General features: G+C 42.5%; 5 protein-coding genes across 5 annotated transcripts; 3 read left to right on the forward strand and 2 right to left on the reverse strand.

The window, feature by feature from the left end:
• Positions 1-240: 240 nt before the first annotated feature.
• LOC137926610 (uncharacterized) lies at positions 241-1,728 on the forward strand. Its single transcript, XM_068770276.1, has 2 exons — positions 241-397; positions 1,382-1,728. The coding sequence occupies exons 1-2, from the start codon at positions 241-243 to the stop codon at positions 1,726-1,728; spliced, it is 504 nt and encodes a 167-aa protein (XP_068626377.1).
• A 5,266-nt stretch (positions 1,729-6,994) lies between these two features.
• Xpac (DNA repair protein complementing XP-A cells homolog Xpac) lies at positions 6,995-9,527 on the forward strand. The gene is made up of 4 exons (XM_068770136.1): positions 6,995-7,135; positions 7,533-7,675; positions 7,882-8,118; positions 8,553-9,527. The coding sequence occupies exons 2-4, from the start codon at positions 7,548-7,550 to the stop codon at positions 8,986-8,988; spliced, it is 801 nt and encodes a 266-aa protein (XP_068626237.1). The 5' UTR covers positions 6,995-7,135; positions 7,533-7,547; the 3' UTR covers positions 8,989-9,527.
• On the reverse strand, positions 9,257-10,772 carry LOC137926518 (zinc finger protein 706-like). Its single transcript, XM_068770137.1, has 3 exons — positions 10,552-10,772; positions 10,149-10,293; positions 9,257-9,691 (listed from the first exon to the last, which is right to left on the reverse strand). Exons 2-3 carry the CDS (start codon positions 10,290-10,292, stop codon positions 9,602-9,604), a joined length of 234 nt encoding a protein of 77 aa, XP_068626238.1. The 5' UTR covers position 10,293; positions 10,552-10,772; the 3' UTR covers positions 9,257-9,601.
• A 661-nt stretch (positions 10,773-11,433) lies between these two features.
• Positions 11,434-15,986, forward strand: beg (malonyl-CoA-acyl carrier protein transacylase beg). Its single transcript, XM_068770280.1, has 2 exons — positions 11,434-12,016; positions 13,172-15,986. Exons 1-2 carry the CDS (start codon positions 11,679-11,681, stop codon positions 13,992-13,994), a joined length of 1,161 nt encoding a protein of 386 aa, XP_068626381.1. The 5' UTR covers positions 11,434-11,678; the 3' UTR covers positions 13,995-15,986.
• Acadvl (Acyl-CoA dehydrogenase very long chain) lies at positions 15,322-20,802 on the reverse strand. Its single transcript, XM_068770278.1, has 10 exons — positions 20,499-20,802; positions 18,908-19,106; positions 17,552-17,889; positions 17,284-17,425; positions 17,042-17,200; positions 16,734-16,880; positions 16,540-16,656; positions 16,288-16,456; positions 15,820-16,196; positions 15,322-15,602 (listed from the first exon to the last, which is right to left on the reverse strand). The coding sequence occupies exons 1-10, from the start codon at positions 20,564-20,566 to the stop codon at positions 15,438-15,440; spliced, it is 1,881 nt and encodes a 626-aa protein (XP_068626379.1). The 5' UTR covers positions 20,567-20,802; the 3' UTR covers positions 15,322-15,437.
• Between the last annotated feature and the right edge of the window lie 869 nt (positions 20,803-21,671).

Consider the following 21,671-nt stretch of genomic DNA (forward strand, 5'->3'; position numbering starts at 1 on the left):
CCCTATAAGCACATTAGTAGCCTAAACTGGATCACCGATAAGGAAGGAAAAGCTGTCATCTGGGCATGTGGCACTTAACCTCTTCAGGGTAACCAAAATAATGGTTCTGGGTTTGTAAGAGCCATATTTAATGGAATATATTCTACAGTTGCTATGCACCGCCTAGCCTAACACACGAAAAGTTTGCTGAGTTGAATTAGAAGAGGATTCCACTAATTTGGCCAGAATGCTTTAGCTCGAATGTGCTCCCCTGTAGCAATAGCTGGAGATTTTAACGCTTGGGCAGTGGACTGGGGTAGTAAAGCTACTAACACTGAAGGTTGCCAGCTTCTGGAAACGATGTTACTGTTGGACGTCGCCTTACTTAACACAGGCGATAAACCCACGTTCACAAGAGGTAAGGCGAGCTCAATTGTGGATCTCACTTTCGTCAGCAGTACACTAGCAAGAGGAAATAGCAGTTGAGAGATCTCGGACACTTACACCGCTAGCGACCACTGTGCCATATACTGGGAAGTATCATGTAAGCCAAATACAAATAGAGTACCACACACAAGAACTGGTTCAATGGGTTGGAGGACTAGCATGTATGATCCCGGCCTGTTCAAGATAGCACTGGAGGATCGACCACTGCTTTACAAAAGTGCCAGTGAAAGGCGGTTGAAATCATAAGGAGGCTGACTGAAGCATTGCCAAGGCGTCGCAACTACAACCGAACCTCTCCGGTGTACTGGTGGAATGATAACATAGTTGAGCTTAGGAAAATATGTGTTAAGGCGCGTGATATGTGTTAAACAACTGATACATGATATTACAACGCCCACTTGTCCTATTCTACTAGAAAGAATTGTAAGTGCTCTGTTCCCCACGAAACCAAAATCCTTCTTTCAACTAGGGATTGTTGATCCGAATGAGATCCCCCCTATTACCGAGAAGGAGATATTGGTAGTATGCGGTAGGGTTGGAAACAACAAAGCTCCGGGACCAGATGGGATCCCCAACGTAGCTCATAAGCAAGCTATAGTAGCAACACAAGGAGTCTTCTTGGAGGACTACAATAGCTGCTTACTGGAAGGCACTTTTCCTAGCGCGTGGAATCAACAGAGACTGGTTCTTCTTCCTAAAGGTAAGAAGCCACCAGACGAGCCATCGTCATACCGGCCCCTCTGTATGCTGGATGCTGCTATAATATAATATATAATCACCCTGTGGATGAAGTCAGTCAGACTAGAACTGGCTGAGCAGAAGACGGAAGCAGTGCACATTACCGGCAGGAGAGTTGCGGAGACCATCACACTAAATGTCGGCAGCTGTGAAATCGTAACTCAGCCAGCTATTCGGTACCTTGGAGTAATGATCGACCAAAGGCTAAACTTCTAAGATCAGACTGAGAGAGCAGCAACGAAAGCGTCTCTGGTGACAGATAAACTCTGCAGACTCATGCCTAATATCGGAGGTCCCAAGCAAAACAGAAGAAAGTTATTAGCGTCGGTGACTACGTCAGTGCTTATGTACGGGGTGCCCATATGGTCTGACGCACTGAGCAAACTGGAGTCCCATCGGAAAATCGTTTCTGTTTACAGAGTCAGCAATCTTCGGGTAGCTAGCGCCTTTCGTACAGTATCGGAAGATGCGGCATGCGTGATAGTGGGTATGGTTACTGTTGCGCTTCTTGAAGACGAAATGACGAAACTGTACCGAAGCAAAGTAGCAATCGTCCTGGGATAAGTCGACGAAAGGAAAGTGGACGCGTAAGCTAATACCAGACCTAGAGCCATTGGTAAACCGGGATCATGGAACTACTACCTAACACAGATGATATCCAGCCACGGCTGTTACCGAACGTACCTCCATAGGTTCAAATACGAAAACTCCCCTAACTGTCCTAATGGTGTGAAAAACTCGTAAAAAATGTTTATTTGGAGTTAAAGCCAAATGTCGAATAGGCGCCCATAGAGCGCTCGCGTTTTATAATTGCCGCCCATGCACTGGTTAGCCGCATCTATACGTTCAACTCGACAAATGAGGTATATTTCGAGTTGAAACGAAATGTTAAAAAACGCGTCAATATGGCGTGAGCGTTTTATAACTGCCGCCACTGTGCTTTCTGGCCGCATCTAAACCTAAAGTACGTAAATAGTGTAATTCGAGATGAAACAAAATGTTCGCAAAAGAAGCCACCCATGGGCCGCTCGCGATTAATAACTGTCGCCACTGTGCTGTCTGGCCGCATCTAAACCTCAAGTACGTAAATAGTGTAATTCGAGATGAAACAAAATGTTCGCAAAAGATGCCGCCCATGGGCCGCTTGCGTTTAATAACTGCCGCCCCTGCACTGGCTGGCCGCTTCTAGACCTTAAATGTGTGAATTAGGTTTATTCGAGATTAAACAAAACGTTCCTGAAAAAAGTTGTCCATAGGACAATTTTTTCAGGAACATGCATTTGCTTAATAAGCTTGTTATTGTTTTGTAAAACGCTGTTATTATCACATTGATTAAAACAAAATGTTGTAATTGATAGCGTTTTCGTTTTACTAAATAATTATTTATTTATTTTATTTCAGGAACAAGCAGTCGTTCAACTATAGTTTTTCTATGAGAAGCTTCATTACAGAGTTTTAGTTCCCTTAAATATAAATTTAAACCTTAACAATATAACAAAATAACTGCTACACGATGTAATACGCTCGCATCATCATAAGCAGTGTATTATAAGTGCAGTTCAAATTCGTAAAACATGATCTATAATAATAATTACGATCAAAACTTATCATTTTGACTTTTTATTTACTTTACAATTCCTAGATATTCCTCATACGATGGTATATTGAATGTTATATTGAACAGTAGATTTGATGATTTGAATTTACTGTTTTACTGTTTTTATAAATTTACACAGACGATAGTCACAGAACTTGAGTCTTATTTTTGGATGATAATCTACTTTGGCTCTAAAGTATGCCCACCGAGTTTTTGGTGATGTTTTTTAGATATTGTGAACCAAAAAGATTTGTGTCGTTGAGTTTTACCAGCAAGCGGGGTCGGTTCGCACGGGTTTTTTATAACATTTTTTCATCAGCTCGGATGTACACAAATCGTAGTTTATAAGAGAAATGTTATGTAAGAAAAAGGAGATTTTTCACACTATTTTGAATGTGAATTTATTATTTTCTTTTGTCTCAATGGACTCTGGCAAGTGTATAGGCTTTTGGGAGATGAGCAGGTGCACGCGTGCTGCTGAGCACCCCGCACACAGAGCAACCTAAATTAAGTTAATAAAAATAAGGTATAGGAATAAAGAAAAAACATAGAAAACAATTAAAATGTAAATAAATATGAAAATATAAATTTAAGGATAGTGGCGAAAAATGAGAGATGACGAAAGAAATGAATAAGCTGAATGAGAAAGAGTGATAGAATTTGTAACGTACTTTCTACTACTTCCTAGAGGGAGCGAAAGATCATGCGAAAAATTAAAGAAAAAATATATGGAGCAAAGCTGAAAAACTCGGGGCGTACGAGAGGCCGGAGAAGGGAGCCAAAAAAACTCTACCTAACGATCGCAAGTCTCACTCCTGCTCGGCAAGGCTGTCACTGCTCACTGATCTTGTGCGTCGTTTGCTCTGTGTACATAAGAAATGTAGTTTCGAATTGGTCTGGAGCTTTTAGGTACCTATCTTGTTCATCTGTGTTAAACTGACTGGTCGCTTGTGGGTTAATAATATTTTGTAAAATATAATGTAATATACGTTTTTTTATATACGCTATAAGTGGACTATATTTTCGGGGCGCTTGTGCAAATTACGCGGTATAAAATATTATGTAGTCTTCAGTTTGTTACAACAGGAAAGAGAATAGTAAGATAGGAAAACAAGGGCCAAGGTACTCACCATATCAGCATTAATTCTTTATTCTCAGTGTCCTGAGACCGGCGCAGAACACGATTCTCGTTCTAGCACTAAATGTCTGTTTTACAGTAAAAAACACACGCGGCGTGGATGCGGTTAGTATTAAGGTTTGCGAAACAATAATGGTGGGCGGAAGAAAGTTTTGTCACGGTGTTTTACCTATGCGTCAATGTTGCCACTTCACAGCACAGCGTGTTCCCTCGGCGTATTGACGCGTGAGTGGGAAATGGATGGTAACATAGGAAATGACAAACTGACAGCTACATAATTATTTAATAAATTTCGAGTGTGAAATATGAACGCGAAAAAGTAAATGTATTGATAATTAGAATAATTGTACATATAATACATATCACGGAGTAAACACTGACTTTATATATTAGGCGCAGGATTGTTGCTGTCTTGAATGGATGTTTCATTTGCTCTCCTCTGTACGAATTTATATATTTTCTTTTATTTTACATTAATGTTGCCTAGAGACCTCTAAAAAATATTTGCCGGACTCAATTTCGATTTCCGCATTGCGTTAATTATATTACAGAAAATTCACTAGACGGTGCTTACTACGAAATTGGATAGAACTGCATACAGTTGCGAGCGACACATCTGGATGGCGTTATCCTCAACACGCGTTGTGCGGAAGAGACAACGATATTTCTCTGTCTTTGATTGGCTGCAATTTTGTGTTATTTTTTGGTTAAATATTGTATTCATAGTAAATCCCACAAAGTAGTATCGATATTGAACAAAATCGGACACATCGATGCCGGATGTATAATGGTGTTCTCCGTGATTAAAACATAAGAGTACGTTTAATCTTTTCTATTTCCCTACCGGTCGTGTGGAAGCGCACCGACTGACGACTCGACTGGAGTTTTAGTTCCAGTAAGTAAAATAACAAGTAACATAAGAAACAAGTCAGTTAATAGCAAGCAATCCGGAACCAAGAGAGTCATAAAGAAACGAAACAAAGGAAGAAATTGCACAAATAAGTTCCTTGAAGAATAGAAAAAGTCCCACGGGCTGCGTTGTTTCATTTGACACCTGTTAGGACCACCCGTACTCATACTGCGCGGCGTGCACAGTCGTTATTGTTGTTATTTATAGCGTACTCGTTAGGAGCTAAAAATAAATACAAGATATTTACACTATTTGTTCCTTACACGTACACACATAAACTTCAACAGTAATATGAACACAAACACCAAAAATGAATAAGGACTCCCGCGCGGCGAGGTAGCCTCGTTGCACCCGCGGCACTTGCTCGCGCGACTTCAACTTTGTTGTTGTTCTTCTTTTCAGCCGATGGGACGCCCACTGCAGGGCCTAGGCCGCCCCCAAAGACCGCCGCGTTCATCGGTCCTGCGCTGCTCGCATCGACTACCCGCGCCCTTAACTTTGTCGTCGCTCCGCCTAGCGGAGGCGGCCGCGCTGCGTCCGCCGGCTCGTGGTCGCCACTTGAGAATCTTTCGACCCACATGGCCGTCGGTTTTTCTTTACGTATAACATAGTTACGATTTCGTCCCGTATGTTTAACCTTTCAGTGCTCACCACATGTATACGGAACCGTTGCATAGTAGCAGTGCCTACCACTCGGACCCGAGCAGGCGTCCCGTTCATTATGTATTAGTAAAAAAATCCAGCATTTGTTGCGAGTGAGCATTGTTTTAACTACTCTGATAATATGGTTGACTTTTGAAAAATAGTGTTGGATTTATTCTTAAAATGTAATAAAGATTTGCATCCACCTTTAAAGCTTCGTTGTGTCACTACGGAGGCGACAGAGTTCCACCGTGAGGCTTTCCACTTTCGCCGGAAAGCTGGAAAGCTGCGAACGCAATTCTGCGTTCTCTTGCTCCAGCCTCTCGACGGTGGAGTCGCCAGCCGTCCTGGGCGACATCTCCTCCAATAGCTTCCTTGTCGTTCCGCGCCGCAAGCCTCAGGCGACGCACGTATGTGCCCTTGAGTTTGCTGTACCGGTCCGTCACCTTCTCAATCGTCAGGAGGATGGCCTCTGCGTGTTGCCGGGGATCGGCACACGCTCGCATTACGCGAGCCAACTGCTCCTGACTCGGGAGCCCTTTCTTCGACCTCGAGGGATGAGTAATTTTGTTGATGAGATTGCGGTCCGAGACGAAAAGGAACAACGTACACGTCGTACGTTGTTCCTTTGGGTAGTCGGCGTAGACTTCGATGACTAATTCATTGAAAAACTCTTCGTAGGTTCAAGTCCAGCTCGAATAACTTGTTCCCTTATGCTGATAATTTGATGTTGTGAACCGCATATAAGTTGAACGATAACGGGCGCACATCCTTCTTTTTTCTTCGGTACCACGATGATATTTGCGCCCGTGTCGACTAAAAAAAATAGGCGGTGTGTAGCTTCATGAACGTCGGATCCCGCCGTCTGTTTTAGTTTTCTGAATTATATTCTTCTTTATTGAATATACACGGCTGATTGCAGCGTCTTTCATTTTACCCAAGTCGTTGGAGATCGTAACACGTGGTAGAGCATGGCGACACGTGATGAGCGGTGACATTTCGATTTGAGGTCGGTTCAAAATGTACTTTTGTAATTTCTTCCAGATACTATTTTTGACGACAACGGCGCTGTGGTAGATGACCATTTAACACGAACGGCTATTACTGCGACTTCTCGTGTGTGCTTGTCGGCGATAGGAGCGAGTTTGTCTAGTGCGGCAGTCTTGGAAATAGTATCGCTGAAGGCTATGATGGCTCGAACTTGCGGTATTATGATGTTTAACCACATCATGCTGCAGGTATATATAACAGTACATGTTAATACGTACGCTCCCAATTCTGCAGCGTGCAGTAATCTATGCAGCCAGTTGATGTCGCCATAAATCGAATAATGTCATAACAAGATCTAAAAGAAATATTTTTGTAAGTAATAATAAAATTATTAGATGCCTGTTGGAAAAAAAGTCTTTCCAAAAGTAAGGACTATTTTTGTCCTACAGCCTCTTTTATAATGGTCGAATGGCAAAAAGTATTCTTTCATTGCCGATACCGTAATGTCAAAGTCAAATTGTCAATTTGCGTCGAATGAAATGACTGTCAATGCACCGTACACCAACTTAAATTATCACTGTTAATGTTTTTATTAGTTACGTAAATACGAAAAGTAGTAATTGATTCGCTCGATACGATAACTAATTAATTCGCTTCTTACTATCTTATAAAAGAAATCGCTTACGAATCATTGGTAAGTAACAACATCAACGAGTACCGACACCGCGCACTTTATAGTTGACTCGCAAATCTTGTAATGTTAGTTTATGTTGTATGTATGAGACATATCATCTCATTAATTTCCATAAACGCGCTTTTTTAAATTATAACAATAAAGTATTTCTTCCTTACTACTAATTACTATGAAAGGTCACTACACTAGTGGTACCCATTCACTGACATTCATAAAAGATAAAACAATCATCATTGAGACCGATGATTGAATACGTTATTTTTATGTTATCACCCTCTGTAAATAATGTGTCATAAGGACACAGAGCAAAAGTTTTGCAAAGCAAGCGCTACAGTAATTTTAATTTACTTCGTCATCACCACATGATTTTATTTATGCTATTTTATTAATTTTCTAGATAGTAGCTAGTGCGATGGCAACAGAGGGCACAGAAGAGACGGAGTGCGCGGAGGCACTGAGCGCGGCGCAGCGCGCTCGCATCGAGCGTAACCGGCTGCGGGCGCGCACGCTTAAGGAGGCGCGCCTAGTCACACGCCGCCCGTACATATTCACTTTACATAATCAGCTTTGTTTCTAAGCCTATATAGGGTAACAAAATTACTGGTACACCACTGTTGTTGGTGATAGACACATGTTCCGTAAAATATGAGACTAAACTACTCAGTGAAACTGCACATATAATAATGCTCACTTGTATTTTCACATTCTTATTCTGTGCTGAAAGTCATTGAACAGAAGTCTTTCAGAATTAACTCATCAGAAGAAGTAAGAGAGATCTCTGTTGGTAAAATGCGTGCTCTGGATACGGGTGGAGGCTTTTTGGTCGAAGAAGAAACAGCAGCAGTGGTACCGACGCCATTAACTGCCCGCCCTGCACCGCTTGTGCACCCTACACAGCAGCCCCAATGCCTGGAATGCGAACGCCTCTTCCCCCAATCGTACCTGTTTGATACCTTCGACTACAGTGTGTGTGATGATTGCAGGTAGGTTTATTACTTATTATTCCACTCCCATACAATGTTTATGGTAAGTAATGAAACAGCAGATTTATTGCAGCAACAACAGCAGATAATTTGGTGACATCCCATGACTAGTGAAGTGGCTGCTAAACACTTGCATTTTATTCTCTCACAACTATAGCCAGAGTTTGCAATGTTTGAAACAAATTTGCTTTTGTTTAGAATGTGGTATACTCACTATAGGATACATGAAAAAAGGTGCGAAAAATCAGGCAATAAATGTCCAACTATAAAATGTGATGTCTTTTCAGCCCATAGACACCCACTGCAAGAATGGTCTTCACCAAAAGATATGATATGGGGTTATACCACCATGCTTGCAGGCTAATATGTGCAAAAGTTCAGGGATGTCCAAGATGTATCTTTGAACAAAACCACCAAAAAAGAAATGTTTGCAGGGATGACAACGAAGCTCATTCGCTCGTGACCCGCACGGAAGCCAAAAGCGAGTTCTTACTCAAGGATTGCGACCTGGACTCGCGGCCGCCGCCACTGCGCTGCGTCCGGCGACGTAACCCTCACAAGGCGCGCTTTGCCGAAATGCGTCTGTACCTGCGTGCGCAGGTCGAGGAGCGCGCGCGCCTTGTGTGGGGCTCCGAGCAACGACTGCTGGAGGAGCGAGCGGCGCGAGAGGAACGCCGCGAGCGGGCGCTAGCCACTGCGTCTCGGCGGCGCCTCACCGCGCTTCGCATGGCCGTTCGCTCCAGCCTCTATGATGGCACTCACGTACAACACGAGCACACATTTGGAGAAGAGATCTACAATGCAGACAACGATGAGTACTCGCGGACTTGCACTGAATGTGGACACATGCAGACCTATGAGAAGATGTAGCAGGTCCTTTGGTTCTGGACACTTCTCATAGCTGTAAAGACATGTGAAGTGGACATACTTAAAGGAACCAAAAACAATAACATACTTCTTCTGTACCACAAAACAGTATTAATAGATAACACGCTTGGTCAACATAGTAATAGGTTGCATGTGTAAATACAAGAATAGACAGGTTTTTATAAGACGTGGCAAGATCTTTAAGAACAAAAAAATTTTATCTACACTTTTTTAGGCTCGTGTTACTGAATAATGTTATAAAGATGGAAAATCATAGAAAGTGTGTTTATTAATAAACTTGTGCTGTGGAATTCTTACTTGAGGTACATAGAGAATTTTTACTTTTTGTGCAATTTTGATGAGATACCACTGTTATTTCAAGCAATTAAAAGCAAGTATTTATACAAACATTGTTTATATTCAAATGTAATCTCAGTGCAAGAGTGTGCGCCTGCGCCGTGGTCAACTGCAGTTTGTTCCTTTTTGCAAGTGACAAGATGTTAGCACTGAATACACTGTTTTAATGAGAAATACATGTTAAACAAATGCAAGATGTGGTCATTTTTACAATCCTTGAATTAAATAAGAGAATAAAACTAAATAAATTTTAACAATGTTAGATGGATTTCAAATCTTCCGGTAGATCATTCTTGGGATGTTTATTTTCAAAATGCTGCTTGTAGGTCTTAGGATCTGGCATCTGCGCCTGAAAAACAAATGAATATTTCTCTCAGTATAGTACTAACAATATTTATACTTGTAAGTACAATGCTCTTCTTCAAATTTTTTGTTGTCTTGAATGTTCATCAACACAGGAATGGTCAATGCTCAATGTTGGTCTCCCTGTAGTGAACATGGCTGTTATGTGTAAGGCCACCGCTTGAAACATTACTGGGCTGGTATATGTTAGCCCAGTAATGTTTCCAGCTGATCGGCAGACTTGGTTTCAATCAAAACACAACATAATGAAATCTTGTACAGCAATAGACTGCCATAGCGACATTTTGTGCTTTATGAAAATGGGCATTCTTTCATTATCTGAATACTTTCACATGAATCCCTGCATCTAGATATAAATATTAAAAATAAAATGTGTACTTCAATATTAAATATGTAGGTAATAAGTAAACAAGTAATAACTGGAGCTAATACTAGACACATACCTTGCAGATGACACACACATGCACCAGAGCTTTTTGTGCAGCTTTCTTCTGATCAGTGGCACTGTGCCCTTGTTGTTTTTTCATCTTGGACTGCTTCTCAGCAGCCTTCGCTTGAGACTGGATTTTTTGCTGTCCCCGAGCCATTCTGTGAACAATAATATGACAATATACACCACTGTTTATATAGTAATTTTAATTAAACTCAGAGATTGTAATAAGTGGGAATAACTATTGACAAATGTAGATTTAATTTGTTTACTAGGCAATACCGATAAAGGACCCAGTACTAAATTAAATCACGGATAAGAAATGTTTCATTAATGACAATTGGTTGATTGTTATCTTTTAAAAAATGTTATCGTAGTTTTATATCAATTCCATTATTAATACACAGTATTTATACCTGTATCCCCGTTTCTGTTAATTGAAAAATGTGTTTTCACTTAAATCTAAATTCTTTGTGAAAAAGTCCAGGCGCTATAAAAACACTTGCGAAGCCGACGCAAACGGTGACAATATTTTCTTTCTGTTATCGGAGTCGGCGGAAAATAAAGAAAACGTGAACAAATGAATCAAATCACATCCCTGTGTTGTCGCCTAAACTTTCTAATCTGTGGTGACAGCGAATCACTAGTTCAGAAACCTATGAAAAAGATTAAAAAAATAGGTTATTTTTGTTGTTGTTATAAAACAACAAATACTTGTAATTTTTAATCATTAATGTAAGTATTCCGTTTATGTTTACGTATTGAAGTAACTTTTACATACATTGAGTAATACGTTAATATTGATATGAAATTTAGGTTTACCAGAGCTAATAGCTAATTTTGCTAACAATCTCTATCAAATCTAGGGCATGCTTATCACTATCGCATATTGATTTTTAAATCTGCGATGGTAATTATGATTGACTTACACAATATTATTAAACGTATAATAACTATCTTTTAATAATAATATTTTCTGTTTATTTTCTCAAAGTATGATTTACGTTTTCTTCGGATTTTATATCTATTCAGTTTTGGTTCTCTTCTTAGAAGGAAAGCTAATTGAAGATAAACATTCTACTAGATGTTTTTAAATACCTTACGTATAAAAATATTGAAGTTGACATGTATAGAATGTATGCAGGGTACTAAGTCATTACATAAATTGTAAAAAGAGTGAATAAATAGATATTAAAATCTGAATAAATAGTAAATTTGAAATAGAAGTTAAACGCTCTAAACAATTTTTACGGTTATGGTATTTTTGTAATAAAAATTTAAAATTATGTGTGGTGAAATTTCCACGGAACTTCCTAATATCTTTCTGGCTAATTTCATTTTACGTAATATTATCTGTTCGGATCTTTAGCATTATCTGTAAAAGAATATATTGTTTCGAACAACCTCCTGAAGGGTTTTACAACGTTTTGTTATTACCGTGAAACGCTTTTCGTTATAATAAAAATATAATTTATTGCACTATTAAACTAGAATATTTATTACAGTTATGACTGTGCTTTGAAATTCATAAGTTGTGGACTCGATGAAGTCATTGTTATTTGGTGCGTTTACTCGGACACTTGTAGCAAAAGCTTGCAGGTGCCGGGCTCTGTCTAGTTGCAATGGAACGAGTCCTTTGAAGAGGCTCGTGGAAGAGGCCAGCTCGTTCGGCGACGCGGAAGAGTCGGAGCCGGAGTTGCGATGGGCGACGCAGCCGTACGCAAGAGCCGCCTCGCAGCGTACGTCCCCCGTCGTAGACCCGCGGGAGACAGCCGTGCTGCTGTTCCCAGGGCAGGGCGCCCAGTACGTCGGCATGGGCAAGAAATTACTGGAGCTTCCCTCCGCCCGGGACCTCTATGAACTAGCTTCCAGTATTGTTGGGTAAACTATCTTTGTATGGTTTGTAGTGATTACACAAAGCTTGTTTAAAATATTGATTACCAGTTAATACCAGTTTCTTCCTTGCTTAGAGACTTGTTGGTGGTTCAAAGTTCTGAACTCATTACAGGAAAAATATTCTGTGTGATTTGTTTAGTTTTTCCATGTGATGGTATTTTTTCTGCAAATCTTCTATCTTAAATCCATGTGCGAATGTGTTTTTCAATTTCTCCAAAAATGGATATTTTGACTATTACAGTTGATTCATAAAATAAGTTCTTGTTCAGAAAGTGCCAGTTTTTTGTAATTATTTTGTTGTTTAGGTATTTTATTAGCAAGACTCCAGCAAAACTGATGTAATATAATATCTCTTATAGAACAACTGTAAAAAGGAACACTATAAATATAAAATTGTGTGTATTCCATAAGCAGTTTTCCCTTTCTTTGTATGATTTTTTTCTATTTTATTTTCAAATATAACAGGTTGGTGAAATTAATTCTCTAGATTAAAGGAAAAATTAAAAAAAACCTAGCATAAATATCAGTATGATTTCTGTCAAAAATGATATGCTGGATACTTACATTATGCATTGTCATATATTTTGCTTGGTCTTCATAAAAATAACTTAATGACAATTTAAAAAAAAAAATTATTATTCTTATTCAAGCACAAATTAACTCCCAAGATTTAGTACACAAAATTGTGGAATAGCACACATTCGGGAAATTTGCACGGAAGTGACCCACCTACATTTAGCCAATAATCTTTTCATAGGTTTTTTGGAGGTGGTGGAGCTGGAGAACCTTTCCTTTATTTTGATTGTAATTCTTCTTCTAGATAAGACACCCTCTTAGTCACTAATGCCACTAAGACACCCTATTTTAGCTTCTTTAGTGGTGGCTCCTTTGTTGCATTGCACCGAGGCCAATTCATTTCTGAATTGACCCATTGTAAGCAGACTCTTTTTAGGTTCACCCCTTTCTTAAGCATTTTATTTGTAAACACATGTGCATGGGTTTTGAATACCTTTTTTATTTTACTCAATATTATGATTGAAGTTCCTGTCATAATGCAAAGTTAGAGTTTGCAGTTTTCGCCCTGTCACAGAAAATCAGATTGGTTGTCAGCATTTGGCGTGATGTATTGTGTTATTGCAGGTGGGACGTGGCGCGCGTGTGCACGGAAGGCCCGGAGGAGGAGCTGCAGCGGCGCTGTCAGGTGTGCGTGCTGGTGACGTCACTGGCGGCACTCGAGCTCGCGCGCGACGAGCGTGCGGGCGCCGTGCAGCGAGTGCGCGCGGCGGCCGGCTTCTCGCTGGGCGAGATCGGCGCGCTCGTGTTTGCGGAGGCACTGTCCTTTGAGCACGCGCTACGCCTGACGGAGCTTCGCGCGGCCGCCATGGAGGCGGCGGCGGCGGAGCGCGAGGGCGGCATGCTAACTCTGTGGCTGGCGCCCGACGCGCGGTTGGGCGAGGCGATGTGGCGCGCGCGCGAGCACGCGGCGGCACGCGGCGTGGCGCAGCCAGTCTGCGCCGTGGCCAACTACCTGCACCCGGGCTGCAAGGTAGTGGCTGGCGACGCGGCGGCGCTACGCTGGCTAGAGACGGAAGGGCGCGCGTGGGGCGTGCGGCGTTCGGCGCGTGTACGCGTGGCGGGCGCGTTCCACACGGTGCTGATGGCGCGCGCGGCGGAGGCGGTGCGCGCGGGACTACAGCACGTGGCTGTGGCTGAGCCCCGCGTGCGCGTGGTGTCGTGCGTGACGGCGCGCACGTGTTCGGGCGCGGCGGGCGTGCGGCGCGCGCTGGAGCGGCTGACGTGTTCGCCGGTGCGCTGGGAGCAGACGCTGCAGGCGCTGTACGCGCGGCCCCGCGCCGCTCCGCAGCCCTTGACGCTGACGCTGGGGCCGGGGGGCGCGCTGCGCAGCTCGCTGCGCCTCGTCAACGCGCGCGCCTGGGACGCCTCATTGCAGATTCCCGCCTGACCACATATCGTCGTTGCTACATGTTAATGTTTTAAATAGTTTAAGTACATAGCGGTAGATGTATTTTTCCGATAATTTTAGAATGTAATTTTTGAACAGTTTTTTATATTCCTGACATCCAAAGCCATATATATATAAATAGATCGAAATACCTATGCTTTGTGGAAGCAGTCAACGTCAAAAGTCTTGTTGCACTCGCGCACATTGACTGTGCACTGTCTCGTTGCGTTCACAGAGCTTGTATGTAATGTAGATATAAAGGATAATTAGCAGATGTGACCACAAATCGAGGAAACTGCAATATTGGTGGCTCCCACCTGGCAGTGCATGTTGCTTTGACAAAATTGAGAACGAAATCAATATGGTCAATTTCCTTTGTGAAATTAAAATGTTACTACATATTATGTTATTTCATTTGATTTAAATTTGTAAGCAAATTGTTTTCACGTCAAGCAGGTTTATAACTTGGTTTACCATATGTATGTCTCTATTGTTTCTGAAGATGTTAATGCTGTTAGCCCTAAGTCTTTTACAGCTTTATCGGTACTGAGTTCATGGAGCGGAAGGGTCCGTGAACTAGATTTAAAACTAGAAACTAAAAGATGGTTATGATGGTGGCCTACAAGTTGCACGGGGACGCTCGCACGTTGTTATGGCTCTTTGCGGTAGAACTTTGACGGGTGTATGTCCAATTCAGTATTGCAGTATATTAAAATTAAGTAACTGGTGTCAACCTAAACAAAAAATGTTTTGTTTGTCCACACACTGAGCATCTTTTTCGTCTCTGTCAGCGTGATGATGTATGTGTGTGTGTGTGTGATGTGTCTGATGGATTAGGACAGTTATGTTAGGCGGCAAAAAAACCACTTCGACTGGAATGTGTGTTGTTAATTATGAATTGGTTGTCTGGCTTGGAGCAATGTCAATTAGTAGCAATGATCTTTGTTCGAGTCTTTTAAGTTTAAACAGGCGGGCACAAAAATTCTTTGAAGCAATCTCGAAATTTTCAGTTATCCATGGTTTTTATTAGACTCCAAAATCATAAGCAACATTGGTAGGTCTTGGTAGTATTTGACCTTTCAACATATTGTTCGCGATTAAATCCTAATGCTTTCTAGTAAACGTAAAAACAGGCCATTATAAAACGTAAAGATCGAATTTTTTATTATGGTGCAGATTTGTCCAGTTATAAGATAAAAAGCCCAAATACGCGGCGACGATGTTTTCTAGATAACGAATAATGAGCGTTGCGGAATATGAGTAATGCGGCTCACTATGACAACCGCATCGTCCGGAAGGAACAGGGATAAAAAATAAAAAACGGACAATGTATTAAAGCTGTTTAATAAAAATAAATAATCTGTGTTGAAATAACTAGAGATAAGTGTAATTATGCTACGGGAAGGAGTCAGTACCGGGCTGTGGGCGTGCACATGGGCGCGGTCACAAGTTGAGCGGCGAGCGCGTCAGGCCGGCGGGCGCGTCGCTGAGCGCGCGGCCCAGAGCGGTGAGGCGCGTGGCGTGTCGCAGCGTGCGCGCGCTCAGCGCCTCGGGCAGCGTCGCCATACGCTGCGTCGCCTCCTCGCCCCACGCCTCCGCCAGCGCCACCTGCACGATCACCACTACATAAACAGAACGGTTCGTGGACCTCACAAGATCAAACTTAATCCAAAGCGTTCAGGCAACAGTCCTGCTATCGAAAAAAATGGAACCGCCGTCGCAACTGTCGCCGAGTGCCACACGGGACGAAGACGCTACGCGACCGGGGAGGGTGACCTGTATGATAATCAATATGGTATATGGAGACAAAAAGACTAAGAGTGACCTCGTGTGCGGCGCCGGGCAGGGCGAGGCGGTGCGCGCGCGAGGCCCGCGAGAGCACGGCTGCGGTGGTGTAGGCGTCGATCGCGGCGGCCGCGAGTCGGTTAAGCAGCAGCTGCTCGTCAACGATGGAGCGGCCGTACTTGCGAAGCGCGAGCTCGACTGCGGCGCCCATGTGCACCGCGGCGCGGGACAGCTCGCGGGCCAGCGGGGCCAGCGCGGGCGCCACGTGCGGCTCCAGCGCCGGACCCGCGAGCCCCGTCAGCCCCACCGCGCGCCCGGCGCGCCGCCCCGCCTCACTAAATATGAGGCCCAGATTGGCCGCGGGGTTCTTGAAAGCGCGCTGCAGCTCCTGCAAGTGCGATCCCGCGAACTGGATCCCTGCGAGTGAAGGATCGGGTTAAACAAACACCAAATACGGTAATTCATAAAAGTGTTCGGAACGAGCTGTTTCGCAGAGCGACGGACGCACCGGTCAGTGCGACGAACAAACGCAGGATGTCGTTGGTGCCCTCGAAGATGCGGAAGATGCGCAGGTCGCGTAGCACGCGCTCCAACCCGGCCGACTTCATGAAGCCCATGCCACCCAACACCTGGATGGCCTCGTCCACCACCGCCCACGCCGAGTCCGATGCGAAAACCTGCGCGCACACGATGCGGTTATACAGCGAGCTCCGCGCTCTGAATCGACAACTGAATCAGGACTTTGATGACAATGAGTTACCTTAGAAATGGCCGCTTCCAGATGATAGTCCTGTGCACCGGAGTCCATGTTGCCGCTGACCATGTAGGCGAGCGACTCGGTGACGTACTGCAGCATCGCCATGCGCGCCAGCTTCTCCTGCGAACAGCGGGCGCGGTTAATGATGAATGCCTTATACCAACAAACACATGTATATTGAATGGGCCAGAGCGCACCTGTATGGAGCCGAACTCCTTGAGGTGGCGGCCGAACTGCACGCGAGTGGCGGCGTGCTCGGCAGCCACACGTAAAGCGGCGCGCTGCGTGCCGGCCAGCGCGGCCGCCATGCCGAAGCGCCCATTGTTGAGGATGTTCATCGCCACCTGCGCCGACAAATCAACTGGCTTTCCATTATTTTCACAAACAAAGAAATTGCAATGTCCAGTCTCCGAGTATGGCGAAGTTGCAGGTATACGTGTCAGTACAGTTCGACGGATTGACTCGACGGTCCGAGGGCAGAGTAGCTATACAGTTGGAGGCTGACCTTGAATCCGTTGCCGAGGCCGCCGAGCACGTTGCGCACGGGCACGCGCACGTCCTCGTAGTACACCTCGGTGGTGTTGGAGCAGCGGATACCCATCTTGTTTTCGGGCGGACCCGACGACACGCCACCGAATGAGCGCTCCACGATGAACGCGGTCACCTGCCACACGCAGAGTGGTGTCATTACGTTACAGATCTCGTCACTGCACACACTGCTCGCGGTCAGCCCGCTAGCGCCTTCACCTTGTCCACAGTTTTGCCGTCCTTTTCGACCGGCGTTTGCGCGAACACAGTCATGATCTCCGCGATGCCGCCATTGCTGATCCAGATCTTTGAGCCGTTAAGGATATAGTGTTGTCCGTCTGGAGACAGTACCGCTCGCGTCCTGCAATATTCATAGAGTGTTTATTTTAAATGATAAATTAGAGAGTTGCAGTCGCAGCTGCCATATGAGTGATTCGCTGCTACCCTGCTTTTGGTATCGTGGATAGGTTGTGCGGGCAGTACGCACTTGATAGAGCCGGCGTCCGAGCCGGAGGAGGGCTCGGTGAGGCAGAAGGCGGCATACTCGCCACCAGTCACGCGCGGCAGGTAGTGCGCCTTTTGCTCGGGCGTGCCGAACAACAGGATTCCCTTGAAGCCGATGGACTGGTGCGCGCCGAGAGTGATGCCAACGCCTAGGTCGTGCGCGCCTACTACCTCCACCAGCCGCGCGTACTGCGTGTTGTTGAGGCCCAGCCCGCCCAGCTCGCAAGGCACCTGCAGCCCAAACGCGCCCAGCTCCCACAGTCCCGCCAAGGTGCCTTCCTCGATTTGCGCTTCAGCGTCATTCTTGGCCGGGTCGTTCACCTGTGCACCACCTTGTGTATAATGTGTTGTCGAAGTAAACATTTTAAGAAAAATATTGGTTAACTACTAGGCACCAACAAAAGCCACTTACATCAATTAATTACATCACATCCCTGCTTAAACTTTAACAATGCATGCAGGCACTATACAGCAGGGGTGAGCAACCTTTTTTGGTCGGAGGGCCGCAGTTTCAAAAACAGTGGGCCATGAAAAAAAAAAAGTATATATTCAAGTATCAAACCATGTTCTAAATGTAATTTATGTTCGTAATCAACCGATTTACAACTAATTAGACACTTTTATTATCTTTAAAGCCTTGATTTTAGCAATTTAAAAAAAAAATTAAAATTTACTTGCCTCAAGGGCCGCGGGTTGCTCATCCCTGCTATACAGCATTGTTACAGTACTCACCTGTACTTCTCAATATTTTTTGGAGCAGTTGTTGTGTGTTGTATATGTACAGGTTATTTTATCACAACGAGAACATAGGAGTTACCTTCAAGATAGTTCTAAAGTAATTTAACCTTCAACGGACAACAACTTTTTCCACCAGGTGAGGTAGCAAGACAAAGTGATTTTTGTGTGACTCACACAATTTAATAAACTGATATTACAAATAAATTATCTCATAAAAATGTTATTTTTCAATTATTATTATTTATATATTTACACCTTTGAAACTTTATTTTAAAAAAATCATTAGCACATATGCAACTAGTATAATATTGGTCAGAAAACATGTGGTGCCCTTGAGTACTTGGAATTTTATTTAGCATCATTGTATGTAAGTGAAAGGGAATTCTTGTTGAAACTGGAAGGTCTGGTCTTAGCAATTTTACTATCATAATGCTGTCACAATAAGGTATAATAATAGTGAGACCCCTTTGTTTGGAAATAACAAAATCTAACAACTCCTCTCACTCGCCACACGTCCTGCCGCGCGGAACACCGAGGCGACTGACAGGCGCCTCTCGTCGTTAAGGGCTATATTATTATTAGATAAACAATGGTAACTAACCTCTTCAAAAAATTTTTCAACAGGTGGCACAAGCTCGGAGAGTGTTTGTCTTTGCTCTTCTGTAAGTGGTTCAGGGAAGGGGAACACCTGAGCCGTTTCTATCTGTCCTCTGAACAAGTTCAGAGTGAATGAAGCACTCTGCCTTGCTCCTTTAGGTTCTGGCTTTGGAGCTTCACTTGCCAACCCTCTGCGCCGCACGCTGTTCACATAGATATGTTACAAGCATATTTCACCAACATGTTTTTATGTGTGGTAACCATAACACCATTGTTTTTTTTTGAAATTTAACCTTGAAAAATGCTGTGATTATATTTTTTATTATGTGTGTGGTATTGAAATATTTTTAACAATTACATTTCCATTATTTACCATTAGTGCATGCTCTATTAACTATATAAGTTAAATTCATGAAAAGTATTCCGAAATTTCTCAAGTTGGTGGTTGGTCTGCATGGATATGCCCTTGAGTGCACAGGGTTAAAGCAAATTTTACTTTTTTTTATTATGAAAGTGAGCTTTTGTAATTATTGATGTTGTATTAACCCCTTCCACTCGAGAGGTGAGTCTCGCTCACCATGCGGCTCGATGCCGCAACTCAAGAGGTGACTGTTGCTCACCACTTCATTGTTTACATTTTGTTCTTTCGATGCGGGTTCCTATACTCTGTTTGTACAATCTTACAAAGTTTAAAATGATTTCTTTTCAAATGCAGATGCAACTTTCATATAAAAGTTACTATGCAGTAATGAAGCAGATGTGTTTTCGGTCTCAGTATGAATTTGACAGCAAAAATGAAGAGTCTAGAAATTTAAAACGGTGATATAAACTATTTTTTGGGATTTAGAAATTTCGAGAAGTTCCACTTATATGTAAAGATACATATCATTCTAATAGGAGGAGGAAAGATTGCAACATTTACTCTCAACGAAATCAACATTCCAGAAGACATCAAACAATATATTACCGTATTGCTTGGCCCCTAAAACCCGGACATACACCCTAGCAATTGTTTTATAAAATCTCATACGAAACAAAATTACAAAGACTATTGTTTAATAAATTAGGTTTGTAAAGATGTCAAGACACTAAAATATAAAAATTTTGTGTACATAACTATTTTAACTTGGAAGTATTAATATTGCAAAAGCTTCTTCAAATATAAATGTCTTGCCTTTTTGGAGCCCTATGCCATATTGTGACTGATTGAAGTAATTATTGACTATATTTGTATTATTCGTGTATGATGTACAGCCATAATTCCATAGGGAAAGAGAGTAAGGTAGTTAGCAATTATTTATTAAAGCAATTGTAAATGTGTAATAATATTTAATAAAAATTATAATGGAGGTCAATTAAAACTAATTTATGTACAATAGTTAATTTTAATGATAAATTACTGTACGTTAAGAAATCGCATTATATAAATATTTGGCCTTAATTAATGTTGAAATCACCAGCGGAATGATTGGGATCAAAGTGCGTATATATGTGACACTGGGGTAACGGTGCGAAGTCCAAGGTGAATGTACAAAGTTGAATTAGGTCAAAGTTGAATTGGTACTGTGAGTATGTCGCCCGGGGCCCGTGCTCACCTTTGCGGCAACTGTAATTTCCGGCGGAGACATCGACTGGCACAAAATACTAAGTTTTTACCTTGCATCTTTAATTATTAGTAAGATGAAAAAGCACGTCTAATGATTACAATATCATTATATTTACAAATTTATAAGTAGACAATGGTGTTTATAGGATTTGTATTAAACCTGTGTTTATTTAACAACTGTATACGAATTGCAAAGTGCGAATGTGATTTAAAAGGGAGTAATTAACTTTGACAACGCTATACTTTCACCAACACAGTCACAATTCGCTTCCCAGTGGCTGTCACTGTCATAGTCGGTCAGGGCTGCCAGTCACTGCAGCAAAATCCTGCTAGCCGAGTGACAGTTTTACACGGGCAAGTCCTGCTTTAATTATAATCAAGTGTTATAGAGGTAATCCATTTTTGTTGCATGCTCTTAATTTTTTAAAAAAAATATAGATTTAAGACAACTGTTAACAAACTATTGTAACAGAAATTAGACCTAAAATTAGAGAATTGAAAGATCCACTTATTCGAAAAGTAAGTTGCGAGTAGAGTTACCACTGTGGCTAAAGCTCGGTTGCACAACCTGCGACCAATGTAAAGAATGTCTATGGCGTCCATGGTCTATGAAGCTGGAAGTGAATAAGATGTCTTAAGTGCCGCTTTGTTAAAAAAATAGAAGCTGCGATTGCGTTCATAATATTTATGGTTTTGTGCATCACATAATGAATACTTGAATGAAAATTACGAAACTGACCTAGCATAGATTCCTAAATAATGCGCGGACGTCAAGTCAAACAAGGCAAAGACCTTAAAGCGGTATTAGGGGCTAATAGATATAACTTGCCTTTCGTTTAACAAAAAGATCTCAGCTTGATTATACTTTAGGAGTACATATGTAGTTGCTGCTGAAGTTCCATATGTTATCGTCCTGTTCCTAACTCACAAATTCTGATCAACGCAAAACTTTAACGAAACGAGGGACAATAATCGTCTTATTGATAGACGACAAACTTCAAGTAACGCCTAAAATGCACTGCGTTAATAAACGTCGCCACAACGAGCCACTCACACACCGTGCGACTGTAGTACAGGTGTAACCATATAACTTTGTCATTACAAGCATCCCGTAATAGCGTTCCGAATGGAACCATTTATCAGTTAACTTCTTTTTACTTCT

The sequence above is a fragment of the Battus philenor genome, unplaced genomic scaffold, assembly GCF_028537555.1.
Source record: "Battus philenor isolate CCGP_79_NKW_IND1 unplaced genomic scaffold, ilBatPhil1.0.hap1 SCAF_3, whole genome shotgun sequence".
Taxonomy (NCBI): Eukaryota; Metazoa; Arthropoda; class Insecta; order Lepidoptera; family Papilionidae; genus Battus; species Battus philenor.

Coding starts and splice junctions, on each gene's coding strand:
- LOC137926610 (XM_068770276.1), top strand. CDS start 241: ATGTGCTCCCCTGTAGCAATAGCTGGAGATTTTAACGCTTGGGCAGTG. Junction 398..1,381: donor TAAACCCACGTTCACAAGAG/GTAAGGCGAGCT, acceptor TAAACTTCTAAG/ATCAGACTGAGAGAGCAGCA.
- Acadvl (XM_068770278.1), bottom strand. CDS start 20,566: ATGCAAGGTAAAAACTTAGTATTTTGTGCCAGTCGATGTCTCCGCCGG. Junction 19,107..20,498: donor AAATTACAGTTGCCGCAAAG/GTGAGCACGGGC, acceptor CTATGTGAACAG/CGTGCGGCGCAGAGGGTTGG. Junction 17,426..17,551: donor TCGGACGCCGGCTCTATCAA/GTGCGTACTGCC, acceptor TGAATATTGCAG/GACGCGAGCGGTACTGTCTC.
- Xpac (XM_068770136.1), top strand. CDS start 7,548: ATGGCAACAGAGGGCACAGAAGAGACGGAGTGCGCGGAGGCACTGAGC. Junction 7,676..7,881: donor CGCCTAGTCACACGCCGCCC/GTACATATTCAC, acceptor GAAGTCTTTCAG/AATTAACTCATCAGAAGAAG. Junction 8,119..8,552: donor AGTGTGTGTGATGATTGCAG/GTAGGTTTATTA, acceptor AAATGTTTGCAG/GGATGACAACGAAGCTCATT.
- LOC137926518 (XM_068770137.1), bottom strand. CDS start 10,292: ATGGCTCGGGGACAGCAAAAAATCCAGTCTCAAGCGAAGGCTGCTGAG. Junction 9,692..10,148: donor ATGTGTGTGTCATCTGCAAG/GTATGTGTCTAG, acceptor TTTGTTTTTCAG/GCGCAGATGCCAGATCCTAA.
- beg (XM_068770280.1), top strand. CDS start 11,679: ATGAAGTCATTGTTATTTGGTGCGTTTACTCGGACACTTGTAGCAAAA. Junction 12,017..13,171: donor CTAGCTTCCAGTATTGTTGG/GTAAACTATCTT, acceptor GTGTTATTGCAG/GTGGGACGTGGCGCGCGTGT.